The sequence below is a fragment of the Thamnophis elegans genome, chromosome 6, assembly GCF_009769535.1.
Source record: "Thamnophis elegans isolate rThaEle1 chromosome 6, rThaEle1.pri, whole genome shotgun sequence".
Taxonomy (NCBI): domain Eukaryota; kingdom Metazoa; phylum Chordata; class Lepidosauria; order Squamata; family Colubridae; genus Thamnophis; species Thamnophis elegans.
The window spans coordinates 5954299-5979353 of NC_045546.1; the positions used below are offsets into that span (position 1 = coordinate 5954299).

Genomic DNA, 25055 nt, shown 5'->3' on the forward strand with positions numbered 1-25055 from the left:
GAACAAAAGGCGCTCTTCCCAAGCGCCCCGCCCCTGCCCCTCCCCTTTTCGGAACCATTTCGGATGACGCAGCGGTTGAAGCCGGAGGACAGAAGGCGTTCGCGAGCCGCAGTTGTCGTCGCCGCCGCCATTTTGTGCGTCCGTTTCTGAGGGAGGAAAAAAAAAAAGGCGGTTGATCGAGGCCAACGGCGGCGGCGGCTGAGGAGAAATAGAAGGAGGAGGCGGTTACGACGACGACGACCTGAGGAGAAAAACGAACAGCGGAGGATGAGCTAGAAGAAGCCGGGTGGGATCAGCAGCGGCGGCGGCGTCGGTCATTATCACCACCTCCACCACCTCCTCCTCCTCATCGGCGAAGGGAAATTTAAAGGAAAAAAAGGCTTGCTTTGACCTGCCCTCCTCGGCAGAGGAGGGGAATCGGTCGGCCGTACCCCGCGGCCTGTCAGGCCTTTCTCTCTGAGTGTGTGTGAGTGTGTGTGTGGGAAGAATGTCGGGCGGCGGCGCCGCCGCCACGACGGCGTCGTCGTCCGAAGGGGCCGGTGGCGGCGGCGGCAGCAGCTCCACCACCACCACCGGTGGTGGCGGCAACAGCGACGACGCCTGCCGCGACTACCAGTCGTCGCTGGAAGACCTGACGTTCAACAGCAAGCCGCACATCAACATGCTGACCATCCTGGCCGAGGAGAACGTGCCCTTCGCCAAGGACATCGTCTCGCTGATCGAGGCGCAAATCGCCAAGGTTTTTATAAATACTCTACGCCGAATACGCTCTCTCTATTTAAACTCCCCCCTCCCCCAAATACCCAACCCCCAGCCTCTCCCCCCTTCCTATCTCTAGGGCAGCAGGTCTTTCTCCTCTCTCCCAACCCCCCTTTTCTCTATCCTCCCCCAACCACGTGTAGTTTTTTTGAGCCATAGGATTAGTGGGGGGGACGGACAGACGGGCCCCCGCCTAGGTGTGAGTGGGGGATTCAGAGAAAAGGTCACACTTCAAAAAGGGAGAAGAAATAGGTGGCTGGGGGGGGGAGGGTATGTGGGGGAAGGGCCAGGCAGAGGTCAGGATTGAGGCTTTAGGATTGAGGTAGCCCCAAAAGAGAGTGGTACAGGTAGTCCTCGACTTGCAACACCTCGTTTAGTCCTTTCTTTGCCCATGCCACACCTAAGTATCCTGATCCCACCCACCCCAAATGAAATATAGTTCTTTCTTTACTCAAAAAGTGAAGTCTACTTATGCAGAGGAAGCCTAAAAGGCCATTAAATTTAAACAAGGTTCAAATTGGCCCCCTGTGGTTCCCATATTGGGAACTACTGTGTAAGGATAGAGCCCACTAGGTACCCCCAAAAGAGAGTTGTACAGGTAGTCCTCGACTTACAGCACTTCATTTAGTGATTCTTCAAGGTGACAACAGTGCGGACGAGGGGGGCAGGGAGAAAAAAACGGCTGTTGCAGCATCCCCATGTGGTCACACAGCCACCATTTGGGACACGCTCAGCAACTGGTTTATCACAGCGTCCTGGGTCATTTGGGGGGAAGCCAGTTTGACTTAACCGGGTTAACTAATTTATCAACCTCAGCGATTCACTTGACAACTGTGGCAAGAAAGGTCGTGAAATGGGGCAAAAAGTCACTTAATGAATGTCTTGCTTAGCAACAGGAACGTTGGTTGTAAGTCGGAGGACTACCTATATTTTGGAAGGAGGGGACCTAGTTAGGATTGACTCGGCCTTCCATCTTCCCGAGGTGGGTAAAATGAGGACCCAGATTGTTGAGGATGAGATGCTGACATGGTAGAAACCCTCAGAGAGGGCTGTGAAGCGATATATAAGTCTAAGGCCTGTTGCTGTTAAGCAGAGGAGGGGTAGAAAAGAGGAAGCCCTAAACAGTTGAAAGGGGAAATGAATAGTTTTGTTAGGAATGTCACATGGGGAGGCACACACAACCCAGGCAGGCAGCCTCTGAACCTCCTTCCTTGGGTTTCTTTCCTCAGAAAGCTCAGAATTGCCCTCAATGCAAGCAAAACATTTTCCCAGCCATATCTGGAAAAGAAAAGTAGGTCAAGTTATTGAGAAAGAGTGGGCCCCCATGTCATATAGATAGTATATTTATATTTTTCAGACAGACATGGATGGTGGTGGTGTCTGGAGTGTAATCACTGTAGATGGTCAAGAATAAGGGGGGGGCATGCTGATGATCTGAGAACAGCTGGGGGGAAGAATCTAGAGCTGCCATACACCCTCACACATGGCAGTGCAGCAGTGTCAGGGACAGATAAACCCATCCTAACTGCTTCCTTTCAGATAACTATGAAATACAATTTAGATAAAAGTGAGGTAAAGGCAACGGATTTTTTTTTTTAAAAAGTTATTTTGTTAAAAACAAAGGTAGGAACCATGTTTGACAGAACAATGTTGTGGAAGAGGAAAAGAAATGGAGAATGGCAGCATGAGGAAAGGTTAAGGTGGAAAATGAGACTAGGCCATAGTTGGCAGGAACCCTTTCCCCCCCCTCCCTAACAATTAGATTAAGGGGTGAGCATGGTGAGTAAATCTGCCCAATTCAGGAAAGGGACTGATTCCCCCCCCCCCCCCCCGAATTTTGTGAGGGATTTTTAAGCTTGCATAAATTCCATATACAACATGGCCGCCTAGCTGAGTCTATGCAGCAGTTACTGTGCTTGAAACATGCCGTTTTAAGTCTTCTAGCCTACGTATATCTAATTAGCTTAGCTACATGTTTTTAAAAGGATAAAATCATTTCAGGGACAACTAGCCTTAATACATAAGACCCAAAAAGGGAGTTTGGTTAAGAGAAGTTGGATTTCATTATTTTCTGTAGAATAAATTATAGGCGAAGGAGGATCTTTATGCTCCCAGAATGTTTTTAGTAACAGATGCATGACAGGCTAAGGGTCTGTGTATGCATGATCCATTCCTTGTTAGAGCAGCACGTTCATTAAGGCATGGAAAGAAATGTTCAGCTGTGCCTGCGGGAGCCACAGCAGCCTGTTTAATCCCAACATGGCGCCCGAGAAGCATATGATGCAAAAAGAAAGTCTAGGGTTCATGTAGGCTCAGAAGTTTTCTGATTAATGCCACCCTTATGGTGCAGTATCTTTTTTCCTGGAGTATATTAGTCATTTAAGTAGCAGAAGGGTAGCACATCACCATTATAATTAAACATTTCTGTTCTCTTGCTGTTTCTTCTTCCTTGCCCATTTTCCTCAGCTTCTGCCAGTATGTTGGGTTTTTTTAATCTGGGATATTAAGTTATAATAAAATGGAAACACAGGATAAAGGGCGATTGTTTACAGTGCATATTGGTTAGTTTCAGCTCTCTAGAAATATTCCCTACTTATTTTTAACGTTTTTGATCTCTCCAGAAGTTCATAACACATAAATTCCAGTTCTGTTATTTGGCTTTTGGGGTTAATGGGGGGTGGTTTCATAGATATCCCCTTGAGTGTATTTAAAAATACCTAAAACCTGTATTTCTAATTGGATTTGCATAGCTGTCTTTAGCCACCAGGATGAAACGAGATTTGAGTTCTCTGAAAACCACTTTTGAAAGAAAATATTGTCTGGAGACAATTTCTATTTAGTGTAATGCAGAGTGGTTTGCCTACCTTTTTAATAAATGATTTTGAAATGTGTGTGGTATTAAAAATGTAAATAAAATATATAAAATATGTATTTGTCTTTTTATTTACCGGGTGTAGTGCAGAATCTGTTATAAAAGTGTTAACTTTTCTGTGGTGTGGTTTACAGGAAAAAAAGTCTTGAGGAAAATTAAATTTTTAGGAAAATATTAAGAAAAACACAGATCCACATATATGCAACACCCAATTCATCTGGTTTGAAGGAGTGCACCAAGCATTCTGTTGAGAACTCTGGACATGGTTTTTCTAAAAATAAGCTTTTTAAATTTTATCTCCACTTTCTTGGTGATTTTGAGATGACTTTCTCATCTTCCACGACTTCTTGAAAATCTGACTTGGGGTTTCCAGTATTTCACAATGCGTTTCTGTTCATGAATTAACTATTGCAATTGTAAATCCTGGTTCTCAGAACGTGGCATTCCACTCATTTAAAGTTAGGATTGCTTTCCAATATTTAAAACTGATTCTAGGAAATATTTGCCTCTTTGTTTCATAATTTCACACATAGTTTTCACAGCTTTGTGAATACAATAGGACCTTTTCTAACCCTTGAAATATTTTTATTGCTTAAAAGGGAAGTGCACACACTTTTTTGGGAATAAGATTTTAAAGGCTAGCTATATTTTTGACAGCTATCCTTCACAGTCTGCAGATGGGGTTTAAGAGCAGAGTACTGAAGTGTTCAAGAGGCTTAATACTTTGCAAGCTCTGTTGTAACAATCCAAATTCAATCTTAGCAGTTTGCAGATTGCACCTAATAAATTATTTTCAAGTCCAACTATTAGGGAATTGATAATTGACCAGTACTGATATTCATGCCTTACCTGTTTGGGCATTCCTTTCTCTACATTTATCTTTTCCTTAAATGCTGTCTATAAAAGCCCTGTGTGTTTGTGGTTAAAGAGTTGCTGATCTCCTTCCCTCTTGAGCAGATTTCAAACAAATGTTTTATGTAAGGGTTTGAATAACTTGTTTTGAGGGAAAAAAACCCTACACATTTGAAAGTGAAGAAGATAAGATGTGGTTTAGATTTTTCAAAATTTGAAAACTGCCTATGCGTTTGCATTTTCTATAAATATCTTCACAATTTGAACTATATTAAAGGGAAAGACACTAGTTACAAGAAAAAGACTCTTGCTTCAAGGACAGCCAAACATATTTGAGCAGTGGAATGTTACACTGCCTGCAAATTTTGAGAATTGATGGGTGTTAAATGGGAATTAAACTATTCCTGTGTAAAAAGTCAATGTGTGTGAGAAGCAATTACCCTCAACAAGTTTATACATGCTGATACTTTTTGGAAGTTTGTGGCCCTTAATGTGGATGAGACATTAACACTCATTTTGAAACGAAGGCTTCCACTTTCTTTGGAAATTCATTTTCAACAACAGTTCGTACTACATGAACTCCGGGCGTGCCTTATGTACAGAGGGGGAAAAAATCCATCTTGACTCCTTGGCCATTGAGGAGTGACCAGACATTGAAGATTGTCTTCTGTGCCAGTCTTTGGTTCCAGTTATTTATAAGTTCAACAACATAACTCCATTGTGGATTTATATTTTTTCGGTTCCAGCTATATGGCTTGCATATAATTTTGAGAGTGTCTGACTGCCGTTCCTTCAACTGTCTAGAATTGGTATTGCTTGCCTTTGGATGACAGCAAGTGAAGCGTGGCTCACCTAACAACACTGGTATTCAACTTTCTGTCCACTGAGAATTCTCCCCTTCATTTTATGAAATCTAGTTAATTGATCCATGTCCCATTTTATAGAGATCCCAACAGAAACTACTGTGTGTTCCCTCAAAGTTTAGTCTAATAGAATGCGAAGTGGCTTATATAAAGACCCCCAGTAGTTAATTTTGCATCATGGGCCAGTACTTTCTGCCACTCACAATCCCCTTAAAAAAATCCCGACCTACCAAATAATAGTTGCACTGGTATCTACTGATTCTTCTAATAGCTAGTTCTAAAATTGGTAAATTGTATTTTACTTTGGTTCGGATTTGTTACCTACCAGAGGTATGGTGATTTGGGATTGGTAATTCCTTCATTTAGAAATATTTTAATTTTATTTTGTTACAACTAAACGTCTCAGTTTTCTTCTTATTACTCCAGGCTCCTTCTAATGAGAAACTTCCTGTTATGTACCTAATGGACTCCATTGTCAAGAATGTTGGACGAGAATATCTTGCTGCATTTACTAAAAACCTAGTTTCAACATTTGTTAATGTGTTTGAAAAGGTATACATAAATGTGTTTCTCTAAAGCTTTAAAATTGCTGTTGCATAAATAAAGACATGGCACATTGTCTTGTTTTTTTGCAGTTTTAAGGGTGGAACATAAGGGATGTATCCTCTGTAAGAAAATTTGCATGAGAGAACAACTAAATGCCATCATATCATGTGTTAGGCTTTTTGTGAATCAGTAGAAGGGACAGTAAAATGCAGCTCATTAGATTTTTTATGTGTTTTTAGTTTCACAGAAGAATGAGTAACCAACTATATGCATCCTCTTGTTTGTGTTAATTATACAATAATTTAGAGTTTTATTTATTTTGAGCCTGCTTAGCAGGATCTATATATAAAATCTTACTTTGATCAACTTTTCTCTCCAATCTCAAGCCATTTTAATTTTTCATACCTGACCTAATTTATAACAATTGATCATGGACAGTATTTTTTGATTAGTTTGCTTGATAAATTTTAAAGATAACTACCAAAGGCAGAATTTTCCTTTACAAATGTACATTGCTGTGAATGTTAAAGGAAATTGAAACAACATTTTCCATTTCAGTATGGTTTGGTTGAAAGAGGCTAAAATTTTTGAGTTGCTCAAACATTAAATGAGTTTAATCTTAAATCAGTTTAATTTTGCTCTGCTGACTTTCAGAATAACAGCAGTCATATTTCTGTGTGACCGTATAAAGATTTAGGCAATGGAAAATATTTCACTTTTTTACTGAGCTTTTCAGAGCTGGGTTTTTTTTTGTTTTTTTTTGCATATTGACATACAAAAAAGTTTTGCCTTAAGTGGAACTGCAGCCTCTTCAACCTGGCGCTCTTCAAACAACAATTTCCTTCATGCAAACTCAGCAGTGGACATGCTGCCTCTGGATAATGGGGACTCAACATCCTGAAAAAAACCTAAGGAATTGATGAATGTGCCTGTTTTTTGTTATATTGCTGGAATATACTTTAATAATACAAATAAGATTTTATCCAATAATGCTGAGAACTCGCTCCTGAGCTGTCTAGTTCCAGTTGGTAGTGGAAACATTCTAAAAATAAGATGTAACTGCTATACCACTATAAGTCTTACGTGGAAGATGAAAGAGACACTTGACTGCTGAAATCTTTATTGTACTGTCTGCAAATTAGCACATCAGCAGAGTGCAGTACTTGTTTCAGTTGTGCCCACTTGAATTCTCCACTTTTCACTGGAACTTGCAAACACAAACGAATAGGGTATAAATTAGAACACTTGCGTGATCTTGAATTTTAGAAAGATGGATAACATGTTATATGGACTTAACAAGCCATAGAATTGTTCTATTGTTCTTAGGTGGATGAAAATACTAGGAAAAGTTTATTTAAATTGCGTTCCACGTGGGATGAAATTTTCCCTCTGAAGATTCTCTATGCTCTTGATGTTCGAGTGAATTCAGTTGACCCTGCTTGGCCTGTTAAGCCGTTACCCCCTAATGTGAATACATCTAGCATCCACGTGAATCCTAAGTTTTTAAGTAAATCGGTAAGTTGCTGAAACTAATGTTTTTAACTATGGTTTGACTTTTGCACACCATGAATTAATATTTAATAGTTAAGGCAAAAAACTATCACTATCCCTTTTTATATTGTATGATATGCCCAAAACACATTCTGATTTATTCGTAAAAATAAACGAAATTACAAAACTGAATAATGGTCGGTTATTTTCTTTCTTCATAAGTAAGAATCATGTATTTTATTACCATTTTCTCGGTAGCCTGAGGAACCTGCCGCACCTAGCTCTACTGTCTGTTCTCTTCCTGTGTCCTGTTCTGCGGTGTCCTCCACTCCAATTGTTCCTGAAATACAAAAGAATTTAACGCAAGAGCAGCTGATAAGACAACAGCTGCTGGCAAAGCAAAAACAGTTGTTAGAACTTCAACAGAAGAAATTAGAACTTGAATTAGAACAGACAAAAGCACAGCTGGTGAGTAAGATGACTGGTAACGCTGATGTTTCAGGAATGGATTTTTTGGGGGGTTCCTAAGAAAGTCAGTTTAGCCTCATGGTCCTTGCAAAATCTTTTTCTTTAAACTACTAGAACTTCAAGTAAAATGTATTTCTTTCCTATTGATCAATCATTACTATACTACAGATCATAACTGTTATTCCAACATGCTAACAAGGTGGACAACGATCAGAATTTATAACAGATAAAATGTCTGCTTACTGCGAAAGTGTTCTTGTACATATCACACTTGATATGTAAATTGCACTTAAGTATTTTAGCATCTTCCACAATTATTGAAGCCCAGTGCTTTAGATGTGATCATCAATGTTCACTTTGTCGATGAAAATAGTAGTTTTGAACTGCAGGTTTAACATGATAGAGACTGACTATGAGGAATGTAAATTGTATTAGAAAAGAAACACACAAGGCAGAATCTTGGTATATTTTTCTTGCTAAATTAAAAAAATGTATAACATGGTTTATACTGTGCTGCTGATGGGTCTTAGGTTTGAGATTTTGAATAATGTTCATATTGTATCATAAGCTACATAAATGACTGGATTGCAGAGTTTATAATTTGGTTCTGGGAGGTGTGATGAGTACCAAGCAAGATTTCTACCCATAAGGAATAATCTAGTGTGTCACAAGGTAGCCGACAATGACAAGTTTTAGCTTGTGTGTTGAATGCCAAACAAATGAATACAGGATAACTTTTTGTATCAAAATGCATTGAGTTTCAAATTTGATGAGTTTCAAAAGCAATTGACTACCAAGGTACCATTGTTTTGGTTTCAACTGTACTTACATCATTTACCACCACTAGATATTGAAAACATTTTAATAGGTTTTAACATATTGACAGGTATGAAAAGAAAATTGATCCAAAACCTGTTTATTTTGGTATCTACAATATATATTTTACAGGAATTGGTTGATACATGAAAGTAATTTCTTTATGCAGCTCAAATTGTGTTACAGAAACTCCTCACTTAATGACCAGACAGGCAATTCCATTGCTAATCAATGTGGTCATTAAGTGAGACATGTGACTACAACTTGCAATTTTACTGCTAGCTTCTCCATTGACTCTGCTTTTATCAGAAGCCAGCAGTGAAATGTGCAAATAGAGATTGTGTGACCACAGATCACTCTGATGGGTGTAGACATCTTCCAGTTGCGAAACATCTTAAATTTTGATCATGTGACTATGGGGATACTGGAGCAGTCATAAATGCAAGAACCAGTTCATAAAATTTCTTTTTCAGCACTATCATAATTTTGAAGAGTTGTTAAACATGGTAGCTCATTAAGCAAAAACATGCACATTGTTGAACAGCTATGAGAAATGAAATGGTGTCTGAAATATTTCCCCTCCCCTCTTCCTCCTTATTTCAGGCTGTTTCCCTCAGTGTTCAGCAAAGTGGATCTAATCTGGGCCAAGGACCTTTAAAACAACATGTGCCGCAGCCACCTCACATGCCGGTTAAAGCTCCCCATCCAGCTTGTCTGCCACCGGAGAAAAACCATTTGCCCCCACTCCAGGATGCCAAAATACCCAATAGAGATCCTCGTCTTAACAGAACGAGTCAGCACTCGTCTCATTTGAAAGATCAGACTCATAGGAAGGACTTCCTGATGAATGCAGTCAGTCAGCCTGACCCGAAGACTAGCAAAACTCCACAAAGTGAAAAGCAAAATGCCACAAAGCCGGAAAAATTAAAACAGAACGAGAAACTGCAGAAGAAAGAGTTTGATCAAATGGATGCAAAGTTGAAATCACCCTCTCCGTTGCAAAACAAGCTGCTTCACCCTAAAGAAACCAGGAACCAAGAATGTGAGAATCCCAGAGTGTCTGAAATCAACAAGAGAGACCCCAGGTTAAAAAAGCATCTCCTGGAGAAACCAGATGGCAAAGATGATGACATCAAAGAGAAAAGAAGATGCCTGGAGAGGAAAGACAAAGAGGAGCATAGATCCGTTGGGGGTAGAAATAAAGTAATTAATGGCATTGTACAAAAGCAAGATCCCAATACAGAAGAGTCAGAGAAACAGAGTGGAAAACCAGGAAGGTCAAGCACTAGGAAAAGGTCACGTTCTCCCAGATCTCGATCACCGTCTGCACATTCTCCAAAACGAAGAGAAAGAAGGTCCCCTAAAAGAAGGCTCAGGAGCCTCTCTCCAACTGGATCTAAGACCGGGAAACCACGACAATCTGGGCCCAAACAGTCCCATCTAGAGGACTTTGGGTCAGGGGCACGGGATGACAGAAGCTCGAACAAGAGGAATATCAAGCAGGAAGTGAGAGATTCCCGGAGGCCGAAGAAAATCCACGAAGACCGACCGCAAGAAGGAATGAACCAACATTCTTCCAAGTCAAATTCAGAACCCAAAGAAAATCTGGAGAATTGGCAAGGTTCCAAATCGAGCAAAAGGTGGAAATCTGGCTGGGAGGAAAATAAAAAGTAAGTTGATGTGTATGAGCCACAATGGATTATCACTAAGTGAAATCTAAAATTACTGCTGAAATAAATTGTCCTTGCAAAACAAAAGATATAAGATAATTTTTAGTTGCTGTGGATGGAGATGTTATGCGAAATAACATGTCGTTTCTATTGCTTTCAGCCCTCAACTTACCGAAGAGCACCAAGGACTTGGTAAATCTCCTCATCAAAGGCACAGGGATACTTGGGCAAGTAATAAAGGAGTTCCTTCACCCCGCACCCCGAAACAGCAACATCGATTAAGCGTAGATGCTAATTTGCAAATACCCAAAGAACTGACCTTGGCAAACAAGAGAGAGATACTTAAAAAGGTAATATGTGAATTTGTTCTTGCTGATTTACTTTTTTTTCTATAAGCATTGTGGATTAACTCTTTATTTTTTCTTTCTTTCGACTTGCAGGCAAGTGAACGTCTCACATCTGGGGAAATAACACAGGACGAATTCCTCGTCCTGTGCCATAAGATTCGCCAACTTTTCCAGTATCAGGAAGGGAAGCATAGATGCGAGTGGGATAATACATCAGGCGAAAAGGGGATTTCCAAAAAGAAGCCTTTGTTATCTGAATCGGATTTGATATACCATGAACACAAAGCTAAGCTAAAACGAACGCAAGTTCAACATTCGTTTCCAAGACTCAATATGATAGATGCTGAAGAAATATTAGACTATCACTTACCTGACGGATTTCTTTCTGGAATAGAATGTGACCAAACAAAAAACAAATGCGGCACTCAGTTTGGCGAAAGATCAAGACGACATTCTCCTGTTGGTGGGAGCAGACCCTACTCTGATAACTCTCCACATGATGTCAGGAGAAGACACGATGAGCCAAGTGCCTCGAAAGGTACAAAAGCATTTATATTAGCGAAGCAAAATCAATACGTGTTTGAGCTACATAACCGAATGTTTGCATTTTTTTCCCCATAGAAGTGTGCGTGAACTTTACGTAATGGTTTTGGTGAATAAACTTTGTAATTGTTGTCTTATTTTCCTTAAAGGTCTTCGGGAAGAGCAGAGGATGAATGACATTTTCAAGCGAGCGAGATACGAAGATACAGAGAAGCCGTTCACCGACCTTTCAGGATCACGATTTGGGGTCTCTGATGGGAAGCAGAGATTCAGTTCATTGATTGAGGAGAGAGCTCATTTTGAAGGTTCTCCTAGACATCCTGGCATCAGGGCCAGTGGAGATGGACAACCGGGTCATTTTGAAGGGCCAGCTAATGCAGCTCCTCGAATTGAAGGGCCACCAGCACAGACCAATTTAAGGTTTGAAGGATCTCTAGGTCAGCCGGCTTCTCTGTTTGAAGGGCCCCAAGGACAGTCTGGAGGAAAAAATTCTCACCTGTTTGATGGGCCACCAGCACAGCTTGGGAGTGGTCCCTTAAGGTTTGATGGACCCTCGGGGCAAGTTAGTACAGGAAGTGCTATACGGTTTGAGGGTCCGATAGGACAACCAGGGGGAGGTTTACGATTTGAGGGGCCTTCAGGCCAACCTGTGGGTGGAATGAGATTTGAAGGGACCCATGGCCAGCCCTCGAGTGGAATGAGGTTCGAGGGACCTCACAGTCATGCAACGGCTGGTATTCGGTTCGAGGGGCCTCACAGCCAGTCTTCTGCTGGAATGAGGTTTGAAGGCATGCATGATCAGCCATCAAATAATATCAGATTTGATGGCCAGCCTTCGGGTGGATTGAGGTTCGAAGGGCCTCACGGCCAACCTTCAAATGCCATAAGATTTGAAGGACCCCATGACCGGTCAGTAGGACCTCATGGTCCACCAGGTAGTGGAATGAGATTTGAGGGGCCACATGGACAGCCTGTAGGGCCTCATGGCCAACAAGGATCCGGCCTAAGATTAGAAGCCCCACATATGCAACCGGTGGGGTCCCTGGGACAACCAGGAAGTAATATGCCATTTGACGGGCCACATGGGCAGCCCATTGGTCCACATGGGCAGCCTGCGAGTGGTCTGAGATTTGAGGGCCCTCATGGGCAACCTGTAGGGCCACACGGTCAACCCCTTGGCTCTAGGTTTGAGGGGCCTCACAATCAGCCTCTGGGGCCACATGGACAGCTGGGAATTTCTCCCAGGTTCGAGACACCGTCCGTTCAGACTGGAGGTGGACTTAGATTTGAAGGGCCTATTAACCAGACAAGGTTTGATGGCTGTCCGTCAAGATTTGATGGTCAGCCTGGCCAGCCATCAATTTTACAAAGACTGGACGGATTGCACGTACAACCTGGTTCAAGGTTTGAAATTGGCCCTGCTCAGACGCCACCTCGATTCGATGGCCCACCTGGCCAGCAGGTCCAACCTCGGTTTGACACAATGCTTCAGCGGTTTGACGAGCCTCAACACCCAGCCACACGATATGACCTCCTCCTCGGACACCAAGGCCCAAGAATTGAAAACGTAGCTAACCATCCTGGCTCAAGATTAGAGGCAGCACCCTATGGACAAACCGGCCCTTATAATGAAGCTCCCAACCAGCCACCTTATAATGGGGCATCACAAGGACTGCAGTTCCAGAGACCTGACCAAATATTTGATAACCCCCAAGGACCAAACTTCAGTGGCCCACCTGTTTCTGCAGCACAGCACTTTCCTAATGCAATTAACAGGGCCCCAGGACCTTTTTATGATGACAAGAATCTTCAGGGCCCTCAGTTCAGAAATTTTAATAATTTGGCAGTTGGAAACGTTCAGCCACCACAGCAGGTAAGAATCTTAACAGTGTTTCTGTTGTACATTTTTTCAGAAACCTCGTCTGTATCTTCAGTTGCAGCAAATTATTGATTTTTATTTGATTTTTGTGGGGCGGGTGGGGTGCTTTGACTAGTAACTGGCTGGACAAATCCTTGCAGTTTTCTTGGCAAAATTTTGGAAGTGTCTTGCCATTGTTTCCGTCCTAGGGCTGAGAGGGAGTGACCGGCCCAAAGTCACCCAGCCAGCTTTGCGCCCAAGCTGGGACTATAACTCACAATTTCCTGGTTTCTAGCCTTATGCCTTAATCAGTAACCAAACTGGCAAGGGATTAAGAAATACTTCACACCAATAAAGCCTTAAAATAGTATAATGAAGTGAATCCTAAATTGTCATTGAAGTTGATTGATGCCATGAAAAGGTCTGAATCTTCAATATTAATTTCTGACATAGAATGTCTGAAATGATTTCATCAGCAGAAAAAGATATATTTATTTGTATTCCTAAGCTGTTTTTTGCACTTTCCATGTCTGCAAAATTACATCAGTAAAACTAATGTAATCCCCTGGTTTCATACTGTAGATAATTATTGGCTAAGCAAAGATTATAAATAATGACTTTATCAGTTGAAGAAAATAATGGTCATCAGTCTTCTTTTGGGAAAACCGAAGCAAAATTTGTTGGTGGTTAGCTTATATGGATGGCACAAAAGGAATTTAAGACTGATGTTTAACATTTGATTTGATATTTATAACATGGTTGGGGGCAATATGCTGACATTGTAAACTGTTCAGAGAGTGCTGTAAAGCAGCGGTCCCCAACCCCTGGCCCATAGTCCTCTACCGGGCCGTGGCCTGTTTACAACCTGGCTGCAGACGTGGTGGGCATGCGCAAATGGAGCTGCGCATGTGCACATGCACTCACCACTGACATGGAACCATCCTCTCCCCTCCCCCTCCCCCGATCCGCAAAGCCGGGAAACTTGGAGGTTGCTATTGTTAATATTGCTGATTTCATTTCTTTAAATGGTTTTATGTTCTGTACACGACTGAAATTTATTTTTGTCCTTGAGAGGGGGAAAAAAGCCCTTTGATCAGTGTTATGTATTTTCACAGGTTCCTGTTATGCCAGTATCTTCTGGCCAGCCTTTCAATCAAGGGCAGCCACTATTGCCAGTCCATGGACAAAACCCTGGAGGTTTTGTTCAAAATCAGCCAGGTTAGCATTTATTTATTTTGGGGGAGGGCAGTTGTTTTACTGAAATACTGCTTTATTCTAAACTTAATGTGGGAATACTTTGTCTATATTAAACTTGAAAGAAGTGTTCAGGAGTAAGGCTTGGTACAACTGCCTGAAATTTTAATTTAATTCAGTTTGGTATCATAAGGTCATTAAGGTAACATTGGTATGTATGATCTGCTTATAGATGAGATATTTATCTACAGATATTTTCTTCCGTAAGATAGAAGGAATATGAAATCCAGAGTTCAAATTATAGTTGCTAACTGCATATGATCTGTACCCATTTGGAGTCTGAAATTTTCATTGTTCAACATAAAATAATATCTCCCTCTCCCATACATTCAGCAGTGACTGAGAACAGTTGTAACTTGCGCTAGTTTGTTGTATTGTGACCTGTGATAGCAAAAGGAATTTTAACTTAATTCTGAAGCTTGAAGAAAGCAGGAATAAATAGGCAATGCTTGTAAGTAGTGGCACATGAAATGAAGTAATGAATCCTTTGAGTGCTGGATATTAGCTGTTCAAAGTTTCATTGGACTGCAAAATTTGAATTTAAGAACTGGCAGAAAGAAACAAGAAGCATTAAAAATAGCTGCATAGAATCTGATTTGAATTTTCAAATGTTTACCAAGCAGAATCAAGCCTTTTAAAAATAAAATAATGTCTGCCATAAAATGATTTGTAAAATTATAACTTATTTCTCCCACGCTCTTGAGAATATAACTAATACATTTGATTTTAGTACACAAAATTTACATTTTAAAATAGTTTTTTAAAGAGATTTTTATTGTCTGACCAGAATCACATTTGTTTACAATGCTAATAAACAAAAATATACATTTGTGTTACCATGGATTAATTATTAGGCCTGAATTGATTAAATATATTGTGGTGGAGATTTATTTAAAAACTAAGGTTTCCAGAACATTAGAAGAGGAATTTAATTTGCATAAAAATGGTATTCAGGAAACTACATTTTAAACTATATATTGAAAAATATAAATATAGTAGGATATATATATATAAAAAATCACAGTACACACATTAAAAACTTCATCGACCAGGGATATAATCAAGCTTTTGTCTATTTTGATAGCTTAATATGTCTTCTTTGATAATAATAGATATAATTGTTATCCCTGACTATAAAGCTTTTTGCATCCATATTGATTTTTTTATGTTTAATTTTTAGAATTGTTACGTAATACAATTCTAGCCTTTCAAGTTCCCCTTTAAAAGAAGGAAGCCATATCTACTGATGACCTCCTTTTTTGAAGAATAAGTTCTGAGCATTTTTGAGCACATGAAACTAGTTCAGCATTTTTTTAATCATAGTTTTCTATATGGTTTGTTAGATAGATTCTCAAATGCTACTTCTGCATTAATACACCCAAGGTCATTGTAGAAATTGAAATGGGAAGGTGGTTAAAATGATCCTCAAGCTCTTTTATGAGGAACCAAAATTTAAAATGGAGAAAGGGATAATTAATAATGATTTGTTTGCTTAACCTTTGACAATAACTACTTAAGATATTTTAATTCTAAATTGAATTTTGAGAGTAATATCTTACAAATGTTCACATTTGCACTCATTTCTAGGAAACATCCCACTTTCCTACCCTGATAATCACCTTGGACAACTTGATGTGAATGAGTTATTTTCAAAACTACTCTCTACAGGAATCCTTAAATCTTTACAGCCTGATTCATCTTCATCACGTAAGTATCCTTTTGTCATTAGTATAGAATATTCTTTGTATCCTAATAAATATCCTGTCTTGTCTGACCATCTTGTCTAATTTATCTTATCTAATCTATCTGTCTGTCTGTCTGTCTGTCTGTCTGTCTGTCTGTCTGTCTGTCTGTCTGTCTATCTATCTATCTATCTATCTATCTATCTATCTATCTATCTATCTATCTATCTATCTATCTATCTATCATTTAATGTAGGTACTATCCATTTCACTCTTGGCATTCTGAACCTATTGTACCAAGTAATGAATGTTTATGGCCACCATTCAATATGAAGCATTAGAAATAATTTGGTTTTCTTTTCTCTGGGCAGAAATTAACCAGTTGAAAATGGATCTATCATGTATAAGAACTTAGTTTTTAAGCCTATCAGTTGAAAATAGTGTGTATATGTCCGAATGCACAAATATGTGTACTGTGCTTCCAACTAATACTTTTTGTACATATGTATAAAGAAAATTAAACCAGGAGATAAAAGTTAGATATTGAAAGAAATAGATCATAATCACTACCCCTGAACACTGTACCTGAGATCAATGTTGATCTTACAGATAAAGTTACTTTAATTTTTTTTAACACTGTTACAATTGAGGAAGCAAAGGTTATATCCCAGTATTTGAAAATACATCTCATTTATTTAGAAGTCAGTGAAGTTTCAACTCAACCACCTCCAGAGGAAGAAGAGGATGATCAAGATCAGAATGAGGATATTCCAGACCTAACTAATTTTGGGATAGAAGAACTAAAACAGTATGTGCATTTAATGGGATGAAGAGGGGATTATATTCAATTGTGTAGTTTAAATAAGTTATTCCAAATGAATTGTAAAATTTTAAAACAAAATCAGGCACCTGAGTCCTGGGGGTAAACAAATTGTGGTAGCTGTATATAAATTCAAGATTTACTTTAAATACTGAAAACACCTATTCAATTATGCATTAATTATTCTAGATTAAAGGTCCAAAGGTTTGCAGTGGATTTCTTTAACACGGTGTCTTTATATAATCAGTTTGAATTCAAAAAAGTGATGAGAAAAATGATAAAGTGAACTCAAAAACCTGATAAAAGAGAAAGTTTATGTTCTTGCCACTGAACAAATTCCTTTTAACATCTTTCATACATGAATTAAGATACATACGTTTATCTAGCTGTTCTGTTTTTAGAAAATTACACATAAATATACACATGCAAAAATATACCTAAACTGAAATTCCCAAATAACCCAACTCTTAAGCATTTCTTATACATTTATCTTCAAAGCAGATATCATACATCAGTTTTTTAACCTCTGTTTAGTAACATTAATCTTCTATTTATTGTGATATATGGTTTATTTCCAGCATATGTCATTCTTAGTGTGTTCATCACTGCATATTTGGGCAATACACACCATAATTAAAAGCTTTTGAATTTCCAATAAACATGCAATAAAATTACTTTTCATATATTTTTGATTGATCTGCAGAAGATTTAGAGTCTGATTTGCACAATTCATTGGCATCTCTGGTATGTTTTCAATTAGAATTGTGCCAATCACTTATGCAGCCACACTTAACAAACAAATCCCTCTGTAGTTTAACTATCTTCCACCTTGAAAATAAAATTGGCCTATATTTCCATGCTATATAATATGTGTTTGGATTTCACAAGTTTCCATTTCAGGTAGTGGCCACAAATCAGATAATAGGTTTTCTAACTATTTCTTTAAAAAAGAATATAATTAAATTTCCAAAAATAAAAGGCTAATTTTTTTAAAAGCATAACAAAAGAGCAAAGGTGGGGGAGCCTAACAACAGGGAAAGTTTAAAGCTTAAAAAGTAAAACAGCAAAATAAATAAGGTTGCTTCCAACTCTTTTCAGGATTGATACAATTACATGATAAAATACGCTCTTTTAGTTTAACAATAGAATGAAGATAATAAAACTTAAGATATAAAGATGTACTTGCCAAACAATCAAATAATAACAGCAACAGTATGTAATGTCATAATATCAGATCTTAATTTGACACATAACCCATATGTGTTTCATGTTATAAATTCCATAAATTACACCTAATATATTTCTATGATAGAAAATCTTCTACACTAAGTTTTCTAACTTGACGTTTCTCTCTTGTTTTCAGACGTTACGATAGCATTATAAACAGGCTCTACACCGGCATTCAGTGTTACTCTTGCGGAATGAGGTTTACAACTTCCCAGACAGATGTGTATGCAGACCATCTGGATTGGCACTATCGCCAGAACCGTACAGAAAAGGATGTTAGCAGGAAAATCACTCACAGAAGATGGTACTACAGCTTAACTGTAAGCACCTGTTTTCATTGTTTGGCACAGAGAATATTTATTCCGTGTTCTTGGTTCATCTTTTCCAAAGGACTGAGGTCATAATGGTTTCATCAAAATCAGTATAACACAAAGGAATCTTCTAGCCTCTTACAGATTAAGACAATAATTGGGGATCATAGATCATTTCTTCAGTTAAAACAACTCGGGAGAGGGAGGGAGGAGAGAGAGAGAGAAAAGGGAATAATAATACACCTAGTTCTCAACATGACCAGAATTGAGCCCAAAAGTTCAGTTGCTAAGTGAGACTTTTGCTAAGTGACTTTTGCCCTGTTTTATGACCTTTCTTGCCACAGTTGTTAAGGGAATCACCGCACTTGTTAAGTTAGTAATACAGTTTTGTTAAGTTGCTTCCCCATTGACTTTGCTTTACAAGGTCACATAAGATGATCACATGACCCCAGGACACTGCCACCATTATTAATACGAGTCAGTTATCAAATGTTTGAATTTTGAACATGTGAGCCTGGGCATGCTGTGCAATGATTGTAAGTATAAAAAAACGTTATGGCTCAATTTTTCAGTGCCGTTGTGACTTCGAATGGTCAGCGAACTGCTATAAGTTGAGGACTACATGCCTAAAAGTTAAAATTACTTGAGAATTACTTCTAGGCAGCAACAAAAAATAATATGAGATAGATTTTCCTCCATTGTTAATTTGATAAATGCTGATAATTGTCGTTTAATTGTCCTTAAACCTGAAAAACTTTAGTTTGCTGTTTTTCAGGGAGATGTGATGTTAGTTTATTTCTTTCATTTACATGATGCCCATCTCACTTTACAAAGCAACATTTTGTAATTCCTTTGTTTGAAGAGGTATATTTCTAATATTGCAATCATTTTTAAAATGATGCAAGACTTTGTTGGGTTTTCTCCAATGGATTGCATGGCTATAACTTTGGAAACCAACGGGAAACATTACGGTAAATTGTGTAATCCTTCAAATTTGTCTTAAATTCAGTATTTTGACTGCTAAGCTTTCTCAGGAGAGCGAATATTTAGCGCTAGCCTTTCAATAGTGTAACCTCTGTGACAGTTTAATGCTTGCTTGAATCACTTAAGATCATTTGCTGCTATTGTTTTAATAGGTCTTTGGATAGTAATCCAGTTTATAGGCTTAACATACTTTGCCCTTTGATTGATTCACATAAACCAGGGTGTGTTCTCTTTGTAACCACTACCATTCAAGGCTGGTGACATGTGGTCACAGCCTCTGCCTCTAAACATAATGCCGTTTAGCCTTGCCACTGTGTTTAGAAGAAAAGAATATGCAGCTGCAGCAGTTAAATTCTAAACTGAGAAGTTGAAAGCTGAGGTTTTAGTGGCATTAGGTAGTCAAAGCATCTCACCCCCCCGCATGCCTGATCTAAGCGTTTTTCCTAGGTGCTGTGCCCCACATGGACCTTGGTCTTATGTTTGCTTACAGATATTTGGTGGTAGAGTTTTCTTGTGTGTAGCGCTTGTTGGGTGAGAGCTGAGTGGCTTGAAGTCACTAGCCTCTTGCCCCTTTTCAGAAGATTCAGGGAAGGCTCAAAAACAAGTCCCAAAGATAGTTTTTCAAAAGGAGACTGGTTCTTGTTTCTCCTTGAAAACATTTTGCTTCTCATCCAAGAAGCTTCTTCAGTTCTGAATTGAATGGTGGGGAATGGAAGATTTATTTTCCTTGCAGTCATCTGGTCATTAGCACTCTTACACAATCGCCAGTTGACTGGAGTATAAATCTTCCATTCTCCACCATTCAAGTCAGAACTGAAGAAGCTTCTTGGATGAGAAGCAAAATGTTTTCAAGGAAAAACAAAGTCTGGTCTCCTTTTGAAAAACCACCTTTGGGATAACCATGATGTAGATGACTGCGAATCTCCGTAGACAATCAAACACAAGATTAAAACTTTACAGGTAGTCCTCAACTTACAATCACAATTGAGCCCAAAATTTATGTTGCTAAGCAAGACATTTGTAAAGTGAGTTTTGCCCCATTTTACTACCTCTCGTCACAATTGTTAAGTGAGTCGTTGCAGTTGTTAAGTTGTTAGCAACACAGTTGTTAAATGAATTTGGCTTCCCCAGTGACTTTGCTTGTCAGAAGGTCGCAAAAGGGGATCACATAACTCCAGGACACTGCAACTGTTATAAATGTGAGAAAGTTGTCAGCAGTCTGAATTTTAATCACGTGACTGTGGGGATGTTGCAACGGTTGTGTCATTTTTTTCGGTGATGTTCTAACTTTGAACAGTCACTAAATGAACTATTGTAAGTCGAGGACTCACTTGCCAACAGCATTTGGTCAGATGGGCAGCGAATAAATTTAATAATAATACATAAAATTAGGGCTGTTACCTCTGTTGATAAGCAACATGATCATTAAATGAAACATCATATGGCCGTGCCAGCTTACAACATCAGTTCTGGTTGTGTCGTAAAGCAAATCACCCGTGGTCATTAAGCTTGATGATTCATGACCACAACTGGCATGTTTCTATCCGCTTCCTTAAATGACTTAGCTTGTTGGTAGCTGGTGAACATGTTGTGGTTGTTATAAATGTATTCTGATTGCTAAGTGACCAAAACACAAGAACACAACTTTGAGGATCAGTCAAAACGTATTTTTCGGTGTCGCCATAACTTTGAATGGTCACTGAAGAGCAGTTGGTAAACAAGGAGTACCTATACATCACTGGGTGTAACGTGTTCCACTTGGCTCATTGAATCAAACACACGTTTCCTATACTGCTGAAGAATTCGGATGGATTGAAGAGCAGCATGTCAAGAGGTCTGTTTTTTCCAGGATAAAAAGACTCCACAAACTTGATCCTGTTGCCGAAATAGGATCATGAAGTGCTTGTTGGTCACCGGGAACAAGAGACAAAGATGTATTCAACAGAGAAATAAACTCATGCTGCCATTTAAAACCATTGGAAAATGAGTTAAACATTTTTCAATGTTCTTCTCTAGGATTGGATCGAGTTTGAAGAAATAGCCGATTTAGAGGAGCGTGCAAAGAGCCAGTTCTTTGAAAAAGTACATGAAGAAGTTGTATTAAAAACTCAAGAAGCTGCTAAGGAGAAGGAGTTTCAGAGTGTCCCTGCAGGCCCAGCTGGAGTGGATGAGGTAGGCATTGCTATGTTAAAACTGGCTTCATGTCACTGAAGTTTTTAAACCGGCATAATTATACTATATAATTAAGGGACGCGTTGGCTCAGTGGCTAAGACGCTGAGCTTGTCAATCAGAAAGGTCAGCAGTTCAGCGGTTCGAATCCCTAGCACCGTGTAATGGAGCGAGTTCCCCTTACTTGTCCCAACTTCTGCCAACCCAGCAGTTTGAAAGCATGTAAAAAATGCAAGTAGAAAAATAGGTGGGAAGTAACAGTGTAACAGTGTTTCCTTCCCACCAAGAGTTTAGTCATGCCGGTCACATGACCACAGAGAAATCTTTGAACAGCGCTGGCTCTTCGGCTTTGAAATGGAGATGAGCACCACCGCCTAGATTCCGGAACGACTAGCACATATGTGTGAGGGGAACCTTTACCTTTAATTATACTGCAATCCCTAGTTTGGGACTTAACATTTTACTAGCACTTGGAATATATAAAAATAGATCCATGTGGGTTTTACATTTGTACAATTTTTAAAAAGGCCTACTATGAAAAACCACATTCATAGATGTTTACAATATTTACAATAAGAAATGTTTTTTTAAAAATAAATGTTTTTTGTTCACTGTTTACCTTTGGACTTCATATTTTAGAACTTTGTGGTAGCAGTATTTTATGATCAGCATTAGGAGATGACAATGGATTTCCCAAATGATGTATCTATCTATAAATTTAAACTCTGGTGTCTGTTTGTAACCTTCACTTGAGTGCCATGATGCATTATACAGCATCCATTTCTGAACCAACATACTTCAAATGGGTTAATTTACAGAATGCCAGGATGCATTACTCCTGGCATCCTGGGGACAAAATTTGGGAAAGTTGTGGCTGCTTCAGCACCACTGTGCTTCTGCTGCCGCTTTAGCGCTGCCACTGTCAGCTGTAGTGTTTATTGTCATTTCCAGCACTCCCTGACAGAAGTCAGTTGCAATCCTTTCCATTGTTTGCTACCAGCTTCCCACAAGCAAAGTCTTTGCTTGTGGGAAGCTAGCAGGGAGCATGGGCAATGGAAAAACTGTCAGAGAAGGTTACAAGCAGGAAACTAGCAGGGAAGGTTGCTTGCTTGAGTAGTAAGTCTTGTGGCAAGCTGGCTGTGGCAGATTGCCCTAGGAGGGTGTGCACAAGTGTGGAAGGTGTAAAAGTCAAAAAGGGGGTGTGGGCTACATGAGTTACATAAGGAAATATATCTGAAACAATGACTCAACAGGTTAGAGGTTGTCTAGTTGCGATAGTAATGCCCGCCTACAAATTTCTGCATTTGCCACGGGCCAACTAGTCTTAGGTGGAAAATGAAATTGTTCTGCTACTCATCTGAAAATATAAATGACGCTTTGTAAGCATAACTATATTTAATTGCTTTCAGAGCTGTGAAATCTGCCAGGAGCAGTTCGAACAATATTGGGATGAGGAAGAGGAGGAATGGCACTTAAAAAATGCAATTCGTGTAGAAGAAAAGGTAACGTTGCATCTCTTCGTGTACGCAGTCTGCTTAAAAATGTCTGTTTTGGCTTGATATGCTATCGTCATTTCTATAAATTTGAAGAATTGGTATCCCTGAAAATATTCCCTTCTGGCTGCCTTCCATCAGTCTATTTCAGTGAGATTTGCCACAGGTCCAAAGAAAATTGAATCAAATGGAATGAAATATCAGCAAAGGAAGAATAACAGCGATAACTTCCTATTATTATAGAAATAGGAAAGAGAGAGAGATGCCCTTGCAGAAAGAGAAATAGTTTTGCAATATACTTTGTGTGCCATTTTGTATATTTGTAAACTAAGATCTGCTTCCTTTCCTTTTGTAGATCTACCATCCATCGTGTTACGAAGATTATCAAAAGGTAAACATTCGCTTTCATTTTCTGCAGGCTTATATGTTGAGACTGCAAAAGCTGTTATTTGAATCACTAATCCTTACTGAGCGTATTTCACTACAGCAGTAAGAGGCAGCAATATTTTCCAGGTCAGACTAAATATTTCTTGCTGTTGAGGATTATATCTAGGGGTGATTGACATTGAAGAATATATGAATAATATCTGGATGTTAAGTGTGCTGAATTAACCATAAAGACAGCTGGTTGACAGTAGGCACTCCCCATTATGAAAATCCTAAATACAGAGACTCTAATCCACCTTTTGAAGATGGTTTTTAGAAATGATTCTTAAAAATCACAAAGATTTAAGAATGAATTTTAAACCCTTGCCATCTGGTGAACCATGGTTGACTAGGTCTCCTTTTCTGCATGAAAGCATGAAATCCCTAGTATTCTAACAGAACTTTTACTCTGCTCATGAACAGGTAGATTCTGCCCAGGTAGTGAAAGCACTGTTTTGCTTTGTTTTGTTTTATCACCTTAAAAAAAACAAAAACCTCCAAGCTTCATCCCAAATATGACGTTAATTTTGACTTGCAGACTTCATCATTTGATTCCACCCCATCTCCAAGCAAGACTCCTGTGGAGAACCCACTAAATATTATGTTGAATATTGTCAAACAAGAGGGACAGGACTCCTGTAACAGCCCCAAAGTCAAAGAAGAACCAGAAGAAAAAGCTACGGATTGCACGGAGGGGAATATACCTGAATCTGCTGAAATTAAAACAGAGCCTCTAAAGGTTGAATCGGTTTAAACTGTGGGTTTTTTTTTAAATTACAGAGAAATGCTTACTGTGTCCTACTGACTCTCGAATGCAAATAATTTTTATATGAATAAAATGTTGGCCTGGGGCAGGGCCCCAGCTACTGACTTGGTTAATAAATACATTTTTGTATTTGAATTTCTTATTGCCTGCACCGTGTCAGGTGTCTATCGTGTGGAAGTTCTGTAGATGGCGTACAAATTTAACAGGAATAAGACTGTATATGTAAGGGGAAAAAAATGTACATTTTTTGTTCATTTGTGGAAAATTGTAAATTATAAATAAAAGATATTTTTGCTATCTACGGAGTGTAATGTTTATGCACACCATCCAATTAAACAACAACACCACACTTAACCTTGGGGGTGTTTTAACGGCAGCCAAACTCTCGCTCCTACCCAAGGCTTGTGCTTAACTAGGATTCTTGCAGACATAAACAAGGAAGATTTCTTTTGCTGTAAAATTTATAAGGAGAAAATTACTGTCTGAAGAAAGTTCTTTTGCAAACATTGAATGGCTTTTCTTAAGCATTCACATTAGGCATTTAAAAAGAAAAGTAGGTTTACATAACAAATATAACATAGTTCCCTTTGGCTACTTACCCACACCTTACATCCAAGCTAGATTCTCATAATTTCAACTTCTCAGTACACAAAAAGCTTAGTCCTTCCTTCCTTTTTTTTTTCATTTTAGAGGAACAAATGTAAGATTGCTCGTTTGCAACATGGTTTAAACTTTTTTTTTTTGTTGAATTTATTGGCTCTAAATAGTAGAAGAGATTGCCAAGAAATGTTAATATTTATTTCGTGTAATAAATTAGAATGAAGCATATACCTGTTT

The 25055-nt window shown here is 39.0% G+C and overlaps 1 protein-coding gene across 2 annotated transcripts; it reads left to right on the forward strand.

Annotated features, from left to right (window-relative positions):
* The first annotated feature begins 77 nt into the window (after positions 1–77).
* PCF11 (PCF11 cleavage and polyadenylation factor subunit) lies at positions 78–25046 on the forward strand. 2 transcript variants are annotated; one of them, XM_032219844.1, is made up of 16 exons: positions 80–739; positions 5773–5898; positions 7219–7407; positions 7642–7851; positions 9271–10337; positions 10498–10687; positions 10778–11222; positions 11377–13100; positions 14201–14303; positions 15927–16046; positions 16721–16829; positions 18205–18388; positions 21380–21535; positions 22943–23035; positions 23382–23417; positions 23991–25046. In XM_032219844.1, the coding sequence occupies exons 1-16, from the start codon at positions 488–490 to the stop codon at positions 24204–24206; spliced, it is 5220 nt and encodes a 1739-aa protein (XP_032075735.1). In that variant the 5' UTR covers positions 80–487; the 3' UTR covers positions 24207–25046. The 2 variants fall into 2 exon arrangements, with proteins under 2 accessions (XP_032075736.1, XP_032075735.1); XM_032219845.1 differs by lacking the exons at positions 16721–16829; positions 21380–21535; positions 22943–23035; positions 23382–23417; positions 23991–25046 and having other exon boundaries at positions 78–739; positions 18205–18325.
* The last annotated feature ends 9 nt before the right edge of the window (positions 25047–25055 follow it).

Coding starts and splice junctions, on each gene's coding strand:
- PCF11 (XM_032219844.1), top strand. CDS start 488: ATGTCGGGCGGCGGCGCCGCCGCCACGACGGCGTCGTCGTCCGAAGGG. Junction 10,338..10,497: donor GGCTGGGAGGAAAATAAAAA/GTAAGTTGATGT, acceptor TATTGCTTTCAG/CCCTCAACTTACCGAAGAGC. Junction 13,101..14,200: donor ACGTTCAGCCACCACAGCAG/GTAAGAATCTTA, acceptor GTATTTTCACAG/GTTCCTGTTATGCCAGTATC.